This window comes from Gavia stellata, chromosome 5 (assembly GCF_030936135.1).
Source record: "Gavia stellata isolate bGavSte3 chromosome 5, bGavSte3.hap2, whole genome shotgun sequence".
Taxonomy (NCBI): domain Eukaryota; kingdom Metazoa; phylum Chordata; class Aves; order Gaviiformes; family Gaviidae; genus Gavia; species Gavia stellata.
Genome location: NC_082598.1, coordinates 29,880,592 through 29,893,635, shown reverse-complemented (window position 1 = coordinate 29,893,635; position 13,044 = coordinate 29,880,592). Strand labels below are relative to the sequence as shown.

Below are 13,044 nucleotides of genomic sequence, written 5' to 3'. Positions count from 1 at the left end.
AAGGCATTGCATTTCTCATTTCAGAGAAAGTGGCACTATTTCTTTTCAGTATTCCTAGAGGAACAACCCCACCCCCCGAACTGACATTTTCAGGATAACTTTTTCTTGCAAGATTATTTTTGATTGATATTTTTGATTGATTGATTGATTGATATTTTTCTTACTTGTTTACTTTTTACTTACTTCTTATTAATACTGATACTAAAATGTATTGATTTACTTACATAAGCATCATAGTATAAAATCAAAGTAGATAAGCAATGCTCTTCATTCCAAAATGGTCAAAACTGAATTTGTCCCTTCTTTTTTAAAGAACGAGATTTCATTAAGTTTCCACAAAGTATTTTCAATTCGTAGGAGACCCCCGCAGCACCGTATGCCGTACACTGTTAGGTGACTGTTAACTTGATTCACAAATACCATTGCTAAAACAGTGTTTCTGAATTTCGGAAATAGGAGAGCTCGGAAGGAACCTTACTAGCGCGCTCACTGTTTTTCTCCCCGGAGCAGCCCCTGAGGAGGCGTGAACCGCCGCTTTGGTCACGGACGTTGCCAGGACCAAGGAGCCAGGGGCTGAGGAGAGCTCGGCGGGGCACTCCCGGCCGCGCCGACACCCTCCGGCCGCGCACGGGCGGCGTTTCGCCCTCGCTCACCGCCACCCGCCCCGGCGGCTGCCGGCCTCTCGGCCGGGCGGGCTGCCCCGGGCTCCGCGGGGACCGCGGGCTGTCTGCCCCGCCTGTCCGCGCCGCCGGCGGCCGGGAGATGGCGGTGCAGCCCAGCGGCAGCGGCGGCGCGGGCAGCGGACAGGCAACCCTGCCCTGCGGCGGCTCAGCCGCCGAGGGCTGAGACGGGCGTGGGGTGGAGTCGGTGCCCGCCGGGCCGCGGCTGCTGTGCAGCCGCTCTTCACGGGCTTCCGGGGCTGGGCGGTGCGGGCCCCGCCGCGGATGGGCCGGGCCGCCCCCTCCCCCTTCCGCCGCTGGTCCGGCGCCCCGCGGGGCGTGAGCGCGGCCCGCCGCCAGCCACCTTCCGCGCCGCGGCCCCGGGGAGCGCCGGTCTACTCCCTTCCGTCCCGGAGGGGCTGAGCTCCGCCGTGCCGGATTTCTCCGGCGTCACGGCGGGAGGCAGGCCGGGGCTGGCGTGGCTCTCGGCGGCCGACCCGGGGCCGGCGGCGGCTCGTAAGGGGAATCTCCCCGCAGCGCCCGACACCTGGCCCTCTCCCCTTCCCCACAGGTCTTCGCCCAGCGCCGGGGCCGTGGCACGGAGGCGGGCTGGGCGGGGTGTAACAGGCCCGGTGGCCGGGGCCGTGGGGAAGGCTTCTGTTGGCTGCAGCAGACGCCTGCCCGGGGCCTGATGGCAACCACTCTTCCCTCCCACGAAACCCTGACCTCCCGGCATTTTGCACGTCCCCAGCCACATCGTTGGCCCTCAGAGCAAGCAGCAAGCTCAAAGTAATGGCCTGTTCTGGCTAGACGCGCTGTGCCTTGGACGAGTGATGCCGTCAGCAGACGTTCGAGCAGGTGCTGCGGAGGCAGGGCTGGGCAAGCGCAAGGCGTTCACCTGCTTCGTGGTGTCCACCCAGCTGTTGGTATTCACTGAAGACCTAGTGCATCTGCTCTGTTGACTCCCCTTCGAAATAAAAGCCTGGAATTAAAGTGCCAGTTCAGAAAATACATGTGAAACATCATAGTGAGTCTTCCCCTCTTCCTCACAATGGCCACTCCATCCTTGAAGGGCCTCTCTGAAGTCCTCATGGGTTGTCTCAGTGATGATTGTACTTCAGTGGCACCTGCCCTGGGCAAATGCACTGTATCTCCACTGTAGATCACAGTCAACTGTATATATGGGTTAACACATGCAATTTTGGCTCCCACCTTTTCCCCCAAGTAATCTTAGAAATTATGTGGTCACCATACTTATTTGGAAGGAGGCTTCTTGCTGAAAACAGAGTATATGAAGTTGGCAATTCTGACATCCGAAAAATGTAGCTATCTTCTTGCATACTGCTTGCTTCTTTATCAACCAGTTAGAAGAATCAAAACCACAAGATCTTTCAGGAGTCTTACATTAGCCTTTTCTTCTGTAAATGAGTAAATGATCCGGAACAGTTCTTGTAGAATAGGAAGAAGTTTTTTGAATATTTGATCCTTGCAAACCACATTGATTTAATCATGTGTTATATAAGTATTTCAGTTAAACAGAAGAATTCACATTACTGGGGAAATGTTGCCAAGGCAGGTAAAAGAATATACAGTTAATTGTTACATTAACAATTACATAGTTTGGTTGAGAAAACAACTAACTGTTACAGTAAAAATATGCAAGAAAGTTACATTTCTTCCATAGGTCAATGCAAATAAAGTTATTTTTTGGGTGACAGTTGTCTTTCCAAGTCACAATGCCCCTAAATACTGGAACACTTTTACGTTCCTCAAATAGAAGGCAGCATGTGTGCTAAGTACTAATATTGATAATTCAATTAAATAATATTTTGATGACCTCGACTCTGTCTCTTTGCTTTGTTCTTGCCAGTATAACTTTCAGCTTTCATCCCAAGTGGGAGAGATACCAGGAAGCTGCTTAAAGCGCTACGTATTTTGAGGATTCTTTGTTATGTTGAAATGGACGTGTAGCTGAATAACTTATAATTCTGGAGATATGTTTGCTGAAGACAATATAGGAGGTTAATGGCAAGCTGAAAATTTTTATAACCTGCTTTATACTCCTTAAATTTTTTTTTCACTTTATTTATTTTCTCCAGTGACTCAGCTTTTTCATCCTCATGAAAAAGATGGGCATTTAAAATCTGTTGCAGCATTTAGAAACCGTATCAGTCGGTAGTACTTTCCAGTGACACTTTTTAGGCAACCGTCTGCACAGGTAGGCTTCGTGAGCAGATAAGAATAAGAAAGCAGATAAGAACAAGAATATTTTGTGTCTTTGATTGATGTAAACCTCTTTAAAGTTTTATGCATTTGTCTCATCTTTTATCTCCTTTTCTGCATTAAGTGACAAGAGACAGATGGAAAATTAAATTGCTCTTAGTCAGGGTGAGGCAGACAGTGAAGAGCTGTGGGCTGTGCCAACATTATGCGGATTTTCAAACTCAAATTTCTTCAAAGACACAGTGGTCATTGTCATTTCTGAGAGTGACTGAGAATAAAGTGCAGGTTGGTGTGAATGCAATGCTTAATTGAATCTTTTTACCAAGGCGAGAGGCAGTCGTGTTGCTTCTGTTCCATCACTTAAAAAAGCATTGCTGTCTGAATATCCAGTATGCATGAAGCAGACGTTGCTTGAACTACATAGCTGTGTAATTGACCCCAAAATAAGTGCAGGAAGTGGTTTATACAGCAATACTATGAATGCCAAAAACCATTCAGGTTATTAAATTGTTGCGTATGTTTCCTGTTTAACTCTGTCCTTCTCAGCCACTTCAGCCTTGCTCAGTGCCAGCATTCTCAGAAGGTACTTTTTGAAAAGCAGCAGCACCCTGTATGTTGATAAATAAAGTGCCAGACCAAGCAGCAAAGTGCTAGGTAAAAATCATAGTTTAGATGTTTGAATTACTCCAGAAAGAAATGGGATTCCTTCTTGCTTTTCCCAAGCAGCACAATTATCAGGCATGGAAGGCTGCAACTCAAACTCTTTGGAATCTATTTATTCTTATAGTTTGGGTTTTTTTAAAGCATCTTTATAACTGGATTGTGTTTCTTGGAAATGCAGATGTGGTTTGTGATAGGCTTGCATTGTGGGTCCTGTGGAATCAAAACTTCAGATGATGGCAATGAGGGTAGAAGTAGTAGAGTGATTCTGGACAGCACACTAAAGAAGCTGAATTTTTGACCTGCAATACAATAAAAATTTGAAAGATTTTGGATTACTTGCTCATATTTGTTCTCATTTCTTTATGATTGAGAGTGCTGTGCTAGGCCATGATCCAGCATCTGATTGTACTTACCAACTTCCCTGTTTTAATTAAGCTACACACAACTCTGTACTGGTAATACGTGATACACTGTGCTGTAAACCGTATATAATCAGGTGACTGGATGCTATCTGCTGTAAAAAAATATACTCCTTTCAACTTGGTCATTACTATTTCTAGGTGAACACTGAACTTACAGTATCCATATGATACTTTGGCTTTTTACACTTGTACCTAGCAGAAAGAGAGGTAGCCAAGCATAAACCACATCATTTCCGCTGACCAAGATAAGCAGCAGAGTGCAAGGAAAGAGAAAATTTCTTCGGAAACAACCCAACAGGGAAGTCAGACATCTCCACTAAAGCAAACTGGATGGATAAGCTGGGTTTCCCCCCCCTTTTATTTTGATGCTATTGCTAGTGAATAACTGGGATTTTGCATTGGTTGCTCTTATTGAAGAGAGAAACAGATGTCTGTTGCCTTAAGCATATATAGGAAAAGAAGAAAGGGCTATGTGTTGTTCTTCCTGATTCACTACACTCAGAGGGCTAGGAGCTTCTGAGTCTTAAGATAGTGGGCTCTGATTTATGCTATGCTAGTTAAACTGGTTATGAACTGGCAGAGCCCTAGTGTCTGAGTACTACTCCAGTGTAACCTGTCCCCATCAAGTTGTGTACGTGCATGTGTATGTATTCAGAAGGGGAGAAGGGAATAGTACTGCACAAGAACCTGCCCTCCAGCTGTACAGAAGATGAACATTCCCCTCTGCTGGAGAAATCGTCTACCCACAGGGGTTCAAATTTTACCATTTTATGCTGTAAGCATGTCATTAACCACAAGGAATTTAAATGTGGTATGACCTCGTTGCTAACCAGTCACTGCCAGAGAGCAGCAAAAGTAGGCTGATCTGCAAGGCAAGGTGACCCGGGAGCCACGAGTGACAGCAAGGCAGGCAGGGCTTGTGACCTCAGGGACAAGGAGCACAGTCCCACAGTATCCCAAAAAGAGGAGCTGAGCAGATCCAGTGATGTTAACTGGGGTCAGCCAACAGTTGGTCCAGTGATTGCTGGGCAAGTCCATAGGAATAAGGCAAGCCTGATGGTAGGTAAGCCAGGATGTCAAGTTAGCAAGGCAAGGTAGGGTTCTTCATGGTAAAAGGCCAGGTACAGGCATAGCTACAACACAGTTAAGGCGAGGGCCTGAGCTTAAATGCAGCTCCTGAGCTGAGGGGCAGTCCCTGGGCAAAGCTTCCTGCAGCTCTTTCTCCCAGCTTCGCTGTTCTCACAGCAGTCTAATTCAGTGTTACACAACTGTGCCGTATTAGAGCTGACTTTGAGCCCAAGCAACTAAACCCCTGGCAGGGTGTGTATGGGGACAGAAAGGTTGCAAAGCCTGTTGGTGCACTTAGGGCCCTGACACTTATTTCCTCATCTTTCACTCAGCCTGTTTGGATTTTATTGTATTTGCTGTGACCTTGCTGTGAAGTTTGGAGTGGTTCTCTAGGGTCTGTAGTGGAGTCCATTCTCTACTGTTTACCCAAGCAGCACCACCATTAACTTTAGTGGGAGCAGTGCTTGAAGAAGGACTGAGATATTAATTAGCTAAAATGTGAAATGTGTGGCTGCAGCCAGTAAATGCATTTCATTATTATGGTTACAAAATCATGGATCAATCGGGCATAAAATGAGGTAGAATCCTGTAGTAGACCAATGTGCTCTTTGTCCCAAGGCACTGCTTGTTCTATGAAGTCTAGTTTTGCTTTCAAGAATAGGTATGTCTGCAGAGGTTGTGGTTTTACAAAAAAATGTTAAAATTTCAACTGATTTTAACTTAATAACAACTCCTTCTTTTCCCCAGCTTTTATTGCTGAGCACGACATCATATATATGGGATATCCTTTGGGTCAGTTGGGGTCAGCCGTCCCAGCTGCATCCCCTTCCAATTTCTCATGCATCTCCAGCCTACTCACTGTTGGGGCAGCCTTAGAAATAGAAAAGGCCTTGATGCTGTGCAAGCGCTGCTCAGCAATAACTAAAACATCCCTGTGTTATCAATGCTGGTTTGGTCACAAATCCAAAACGCAGCACCATACAAGCTACTATGAAGAAAATAAACTCTTTCCCAGCCAAAACCAGTACAACCATATATTTTAGATGTCCAATAATGATACTACAATTGCTAACACTGATAACCAAGTCATCTCTTAAAGAAAGAAAAATAATGTACTTACATAGACGTCAATACCATGGATAATAGAATGCAAGAGAGAATACTGTCACTTTTTTCTCACAATCAAAGTGGGAAAAAAAAGAGTTACCATCAACCTAAAAGAAGCCTGTCGGCAAGGTAATTATTATGAAGGTGAAGCCAGTATGGTTGAGTTCAGTTAATGCCATGAATATATTTAATCTGTTCAGAGAGAAAGTTAGGTTAGTTAGGGGAATCTGACAGAGTTTATGTTGACCCTCTTCTGAATAGTTGCAAAATCTACTCTTACTGAATTTAAATTGACTTCTGTAAGGGGCAGAACTTCAGTTTTAGAAACTACCACTCTGCCTTTATTTCCTGTAATTTCTTTCCCAGAAAGCTGATGTAGCTCATAAGAATGGCTAACAGAAATAAAGCAATATACTTCTGGGGTAAGCAGCAGCTGAGCTATTTTAGGAAAATATAGACCAACAGGATGAGTGGTTTTAACTTTAAAACCTGTGTAGTTCTTTCTGTTTCTGTACTGGGGTATCAAATATTTCATCACACTGCTAACAACACAACAAGGAGTTTTGCTTGTTTGGTTGGGTTTTGCATTGTATTTTATTTGTTTTTTTAAATAATTTGTCTTAATTTATTTTTTTTTTTCTTCCTGTGAGATTAAATTCAGTGAACTAACCCGGGTTTGTCCTTTCAACCAATGTTCTATTGTCCTATCTCACAAATTCACAATGCTGGAGAAATTGCAAGGATCCGTGAAGAATGCAAAAAGGAAAGTTTCTGGTACAGAGGTGAGTGATCCAAACTTGTTCTTATCACACTGAGAATGACTTCTTGATGTAGTTATGCAAAACTGGCTGCAAAATGCTATGTTGTCTATTGTAATACATTGGGGTTTCTTGGAATATTATTGTGGGTTAACTCTGTCACCTTATTTTAAATTGAGCAATATGTTTTTATAGGGTTAATTGAATTATTTGCATAATTACTGTAGGTAAAGGTGGTTGAATTAAGCTCTTGTTTAATATGAACTTACTTTAACGATCATAGAGTTGGTTCTATTCTTGAAGTCCGTTATTAAAACAACCTTAGGAATGTTTTACTTTATTACATACTTATTCTTGCCTTTGAATGAAAGGCAGGCATGGCTATGTGTCTTGGGTTTGTGAAACTCTTTAGGTGTTAGGACATCTAAAAGGTTAGTTACTCAGTGTTTTAGTGCCTTTTAAGTAAGTCCACCATGTCACTTTGTATCTAAATTATACATTTTCTGAAAGGAGAAGATTGAAAAGGTTTTCACCATTTAATTGGAGCTGCTGTCATTACTAGTGTTGCACTACTGAGAGGAGATACTCAGACTGTGGAAGCTATTTTTTAATAAATATATATAATGCATTAGCTCCAGAAGCTACAGCATGCCTGATGTCTGGCACTGTGTGAATGCATCCTTGCTTTGAAGAGATAGTAATCTGAATGAGCAGATGTAATAGGTGTTTAAGTATGCAAAGTTAATGTTCAGAAGATGAGTAATGTGTTTAACATCATAAACATATAAAACATTTAACAAATAAAACATTTAACAAATAAAACATTTAACATATAAAAGAGTAATGTATTTAACAAATAGGTAACAAATTTTGGCTGATACCAGATACACTCCTCCTTTTTATTATAACAGCTCTTCCTTTGTCTCTTGGGAGCATGCTTGTCACCCAGGGGCTAGTCTCAAAAGGTAAATATAAAAAATACATGATGGTCCTAAGTTATGAAGTTGAGTCTCTGGAATTACTACTGAAATGCAAGTTTCCCTAAAGCCTGCTGTTTTTCAAGATCAGTATTCCTCTCACTCATCACCATCATTGTTATAGTGATTTGATCATTATTTATGCATTGCCACAGTCATTCTTTTGAAAGAACATGAACTGAAAAGAGAACTCACAAATTCAAAGACTGGTGGCTAGATTCTGTCACCATGATCACATGTATTTGATTAGAGTCTTCACTGCGGCTTCTTGTAGGGCAGAGCATCATACAACCTGAGCCGGGGTATCAGATTTGGGTACTGTAGCTCTAACTGTTGGTTTATTTGAAAAATGCTGGCAATGTTTTCACAGTGACCACGTATCAATATGAATACAGCTTTAGTGCAAAGGCACAAGGAATACTGCCAAAGTGAGGAGACAGAGAGCTTTTTATAGACATGGCTTGCGATCTGCAGGCTAACACAAAAGAGAGCTGTATTCCATTTACGTGGTGGATGAGCCTGGTTCCACACATTGCACCTTGAGTCTCCCTCTGGGGGTCTTGATTAATAATAAGGTTGAGGTTAGTGTTTTGGGTAAAGAGTGAAGGGCATCCACCCTGAAGACTGCTAAGATGGGTGTATCCCAAAGGAGCAAATAAGACAGTCCTTCAGCCTGCATCAGCAGCCGTTTACAGCAAGGGCAGGTAGGAGAAGAGAAAAATCACAGGGCCTGAAGCAATGGGTGGTGGGAGAAAGCAAATGGAGGAGGCGGAGGCCTTTTCTAACTGTGTGTGGTTGCAAGCTCCTTGTTTTGCTCCACCCACTATTACTATGTTTCCTCCTCATCACGTTCTTTTTTTTTTTTTTTTTTCACTAAGATGATCAGGAGCAGTAGAGTAGAAAACCTATAAGCTGTGCTATACCCTAAGAGGCTGATGTGGGTTCCCTGTTGCATCCTTGACCTATGAGCTTGTAGGCAGACGGGGAGGAAAGGAGCAAGGGAGAGTGTGAGGGAAGGCAAAGGTTTACACATTTGAACAGGGGTGAGCAGTGATAGGAAGGGCACTGGGGTTGTCTCAGTAGCTAACATGCTAGGTACTCCTCTCAGTTTTTCTCCTTTGTACTTGGACATTTCTTATCAGCTGAGAAATAACAAATGCCTTTATTAAATAATCGTTACTGTGTGTCAACAATTGGAAGAGGGGGGCCTGTTTAGAAACAAACAACAGTTTTGTTCCTCCCTCCCCTGAAGACTCAATTTCAAATTACATAGATGCTAGTGGGCGAAGGCCCTTGCACTTAGCATGGTCTGAATGCTCCTCTGTCTGAACACTCCTTTCTGGTGACTGCACGCAGTACACTGGCTCTAGAAGAAGCTGGATCTTCTGAGCCTCATTAATACTGTCTGAATGCATGTAACAGTGCAAACAGGGTTCACTTTCCTTCCCTTTGCCATGGCAATCTTGCTGTGTGGAGCCCTTCTCCACAGTATGGCACTCCTCTGCCAGAGACACACACTTGTAGAGGCTTAATGGTCCCACCTGCAGGGACTGGGGGGGAGGTGGATTTTGGTCGGAAAAGCTAATCTTTCAGTTTCCATGTTCAGCACACTGTATTTTCCTCATAAAGGCCAAAATATATGATCTCTCCTCTCCAGAGGAGGAGGCTAGGTATCTGTGGTACAGTTTAACACGAGCTTAGTCAATAGCCACAGAAAACTACCGAAGAACAGTTTGGGTCTGCTTCTCGCAGCACAAGGAGCTGGACCCTGAGTAAGAGATTGCAGTTCGCTGTTGTATTTGCAAGGCTGGTTTGTGCTGAGACATAAGCCACCATCTCCTCCTCCTGCAGTGCTGCAGGTGTCACCAGTGGCAGCCATGCTGCCTTCATGTTGATTTACCCTCCGAACCCCTGCCTGAAGTGAATCCTGCAAAGTCCTGATTTTTTTCCTCCTATGACTATAGGACTGCACCAAAATGGATGCACTAAGAACTAGTGGAATGGAAAGCACCCTGATGTTCCTAAATCTGAGTTAGTGGACTTGTAAGACTTCTGTCCAGTCTTCACCTTCAGAAATGCAAAAGCTTGTAGGAAAAACACTGTCTTTGGTTTTGAGTGCTGGTGAGGTTCTCAAATGAATAAGTTTTCTGGCCATTTCCTTTTATTGTAGGCGTTTTCTCAGCAAGCCCAAGATTTGGTGCATTATCTAAGATGGCAAGTAAGTTTTACCCAATTCTAAAAGGAAAAGAAAGGTTATTTACAGGCAATCTGCAGACCTTAGATGCATGTCTCTGAATGTCTTTTCAAACTCTTCCTTTTTTGGAATTTATGAGATATTACCACAGTGCTTTAGGAAATCAGAATTCTGCTGTGTTGAAAAATAAATGTTTGAAATAAGGTTCTTTTAATGTAAACATTTTCAGTAGCGTCTTATATTTACTCAATGTATCCTCTCAAACTGGTAAAAACTCCAATCTCACCTTTGTTTTATAAATAATGTCAGCCTCATTGATCAGCCATACGTAGCAGATCACACAGTTTATGGTATAAAGGGGCCTTCATAGTATATATAAATAGTATGTTCCTTTTCATATGTTCATTTGATTTATCTTAACTGCCTAGTTCATGACCACATTGTTAAAGAAAACAAATAAAAGTACAGAAACGGTACAGTAAGGTGGCTTTTAAATGGCAAGCAATTAAGTTGATTCACTCTTCAGCAGAAGCTCAACAGAAAATTGAGGATGTTGAAGTAATATTTTTATTCTGACTCTGTAATGAGTGAAAGCCCCAGTGCAGTAGTATGGCAGGCTGATGTTCTAGCTTCTTAGAAGCCCTGAGAAGTGAAGTGTTAAAACTGCAATAATCAGAAATACCATGGTGTGCGTACAAGGGCAAGAGAAATTAGTGCTGACATTGTGATTTAATTTAATGATTTGGGCTTTCTCTATAATCTGTTCCTCTGAATCTGAAATCTTGTAATTTCAGGTGACTATGATATCCTGTCTGCATTCTTTTGGACCAGTTGCTATGTCTCACAATAGGTAGCCAGTTTTCAATAGTTATTGAAATCATCCCTGTAATCCCTGTATAACTTCACATGTGTTTGCAACATGTTTTGAGAAGACACGCTACTTACAGTTCATCGTATGATTAAAATGGAGCCAATTGCAGACTCTTGATTTAAGGTCTTGTATTAAAAGTGTTTTGTTATCTGTCTTTCTAGTTGCTGGTGTCTTAGGTTTTGCCATTGGAAAGACATCTCACATAGGAGAATGCCAAAAAAAGTTCCAGAAAATTGATATTGTACCATTTGGTCCACAATAAAAAAGGTTTGTGCTTAATTAAATCATTAATCCTAGATCAAAATAGTATTTACAATAGTAAAAACAATAGGCAGCAAAACTATCAAATTAAATTTTGTGATCAGGTCATGAGGTACTACTCTTATATTCTTAGGCTATATATGTCAGTATTAGAAACTACTAAACATTCTTCAGAAAATGCAAATTAAACTCAGTGTAATGCCTGTTATTAGGAAATCCAGTATTTAAATGAAATTATCGTACTTCTAAGTGTGATGGAACAACACTTACTAGTTCTCTTTTCATCTAGTATTGCGCCTCTAAGTGTCTCACGATCTTCTATGATTATCACTTGGCCCTTTGAGTCCTCCTTTGTACCATACCTCTGGCCAAATACACTGCGATTTTTTTTACACTATCCTCATATTTTAACAACAATTTCAATCTCAATCCACATTCCAACATGCTTCTCTGTGGTTTTGCCCACCTCATACTGCCATGCCAAACCACAAAGAGCACAAACTACAAGGGTATTTTTTCCACCTCGCAACTCTAACCATATGGTAGATCTCAATGGTTGCCTCCTGTCACCTGTCACCTCCATGTTTTAGTCATTGTTTTCTAAACTACATATATAAAGTACTCTTTCCCATCAAATCACACTCTAACTTCCTTCCAAGCTCGTCCTTCAACTGCCAGTACTACTTTTCATTCCCAGTGTAGCTTCTCATACGCACCTTTCACACACAAAATGTGTTTCCAAAAGTCCTACCCACAAAATCATTCTCCTCTCTCTTTCCACACCTTTCCCCCAGACCAGTGTGAGCTTTTATGCCCACAAAAATGCCTGACTGATAATGGGAAGCTTCTTCATTGTTCATATGTCTCTCCACTTCCATTCTTCCCCCACATAACAAAGCTATTGCTTTCCTCACATGGTGTTACACAAAGTGGCTATTTGTCACTCTTTTGTATTATACGCTTTGCTCCTAACTCTGTTTGCTCATTATTCATAGGTACAATGGCAAGGACTGTCTTTTCCTGCTTAGAAAATCCTGTTATATTTTGGGGATTGCTGGAAATGGTAGTTAAGAATAATAATTAAAGGGGTTTTATTGGTTGAGACATTTAGATGTCATCTTTTGCAGTTTATGTCCTATAAAGCGGTTACAACAATTGCAGAACATGAGCAAGAGATTACTTCTTCAAGAACATTTGCTGTTGTGTTAGAAGAAATCCAGCAAAATTCTTGAATACTTTATCTGCTTTCAATATTGTAGGCATTGTCATCATGCTTGCAAAGAATGTGAAACAAAATTAGGATCAAATGAGAAAGACAGTTTAATTCCTTCAGCATCTTAGTCCCAGGTAGGCAACCTTGAAACTTAAAATAAATTCTCATTTTATTTTCTGTGTTGAGTGGTATTCTTGCTTGAAAACTTTGAACAATATAATGAAAATCATGAATTTTAATCATAGATTAAAATCTAAGCATTATTCAAGGAAATATTCTCTATCTATGGTTAGTAATTACATTTGATTCTTCATTTTTACCTTACATACCTTTTATGCTAATTTTAAATCCCCCATTTCTGAGGAATTTCGGCTTTAGCTGTAGCAGAGTATTGTTTATTCACTTAACTGGAATTGATTTGGATTGACTGCTTGTATAAAACCAAATATCACTCCTTTCAATTTCCAACTTTCTACTTAAGAATCAAATAATTATGGATAATGTTGATAATTAAAAAAACATTGAAATACTGAGAATCTAAAAGCAGACACAGTTGGGGGTGGGTTTGTTTGTTTATTTGGTGGTTGGTTTGTTTTTTTTCATCCAGTACTATGGTCTGGCCAGAGCC

The 13,044-nt window shown here is 41.8% G+C and overlaps 1 protein-coding gene across 1 annotated transcript; it reads left to right on the top strand.

Moving 5' to 3' along the window:
• Nucleotides 1-1,492: 1,492 nt before the first annotated feature.
• On the top strand, nucleotides 1,493-12,544 carry OCIAD2 (OCIA domain containing 2). Its single transcript, XM_059817929.1, is given in 8 exon segments — nucleotides 1,493-1,585; nucleotides 3,209-3,380; nucleotides 4,213-4,301; nucleotides 6,831-6,924; nucleotides 7,812-7,865; nucleotides 10,048-10,095; nucleotides 11,104-11,209; nucleotides 12,463-12,544. Coding segments are annotated over 8 exon segments (738 nt in total).
• The last annotated feature ends 500 nt before the right edge of the window (nucleotides 12,545-13,044 follow it).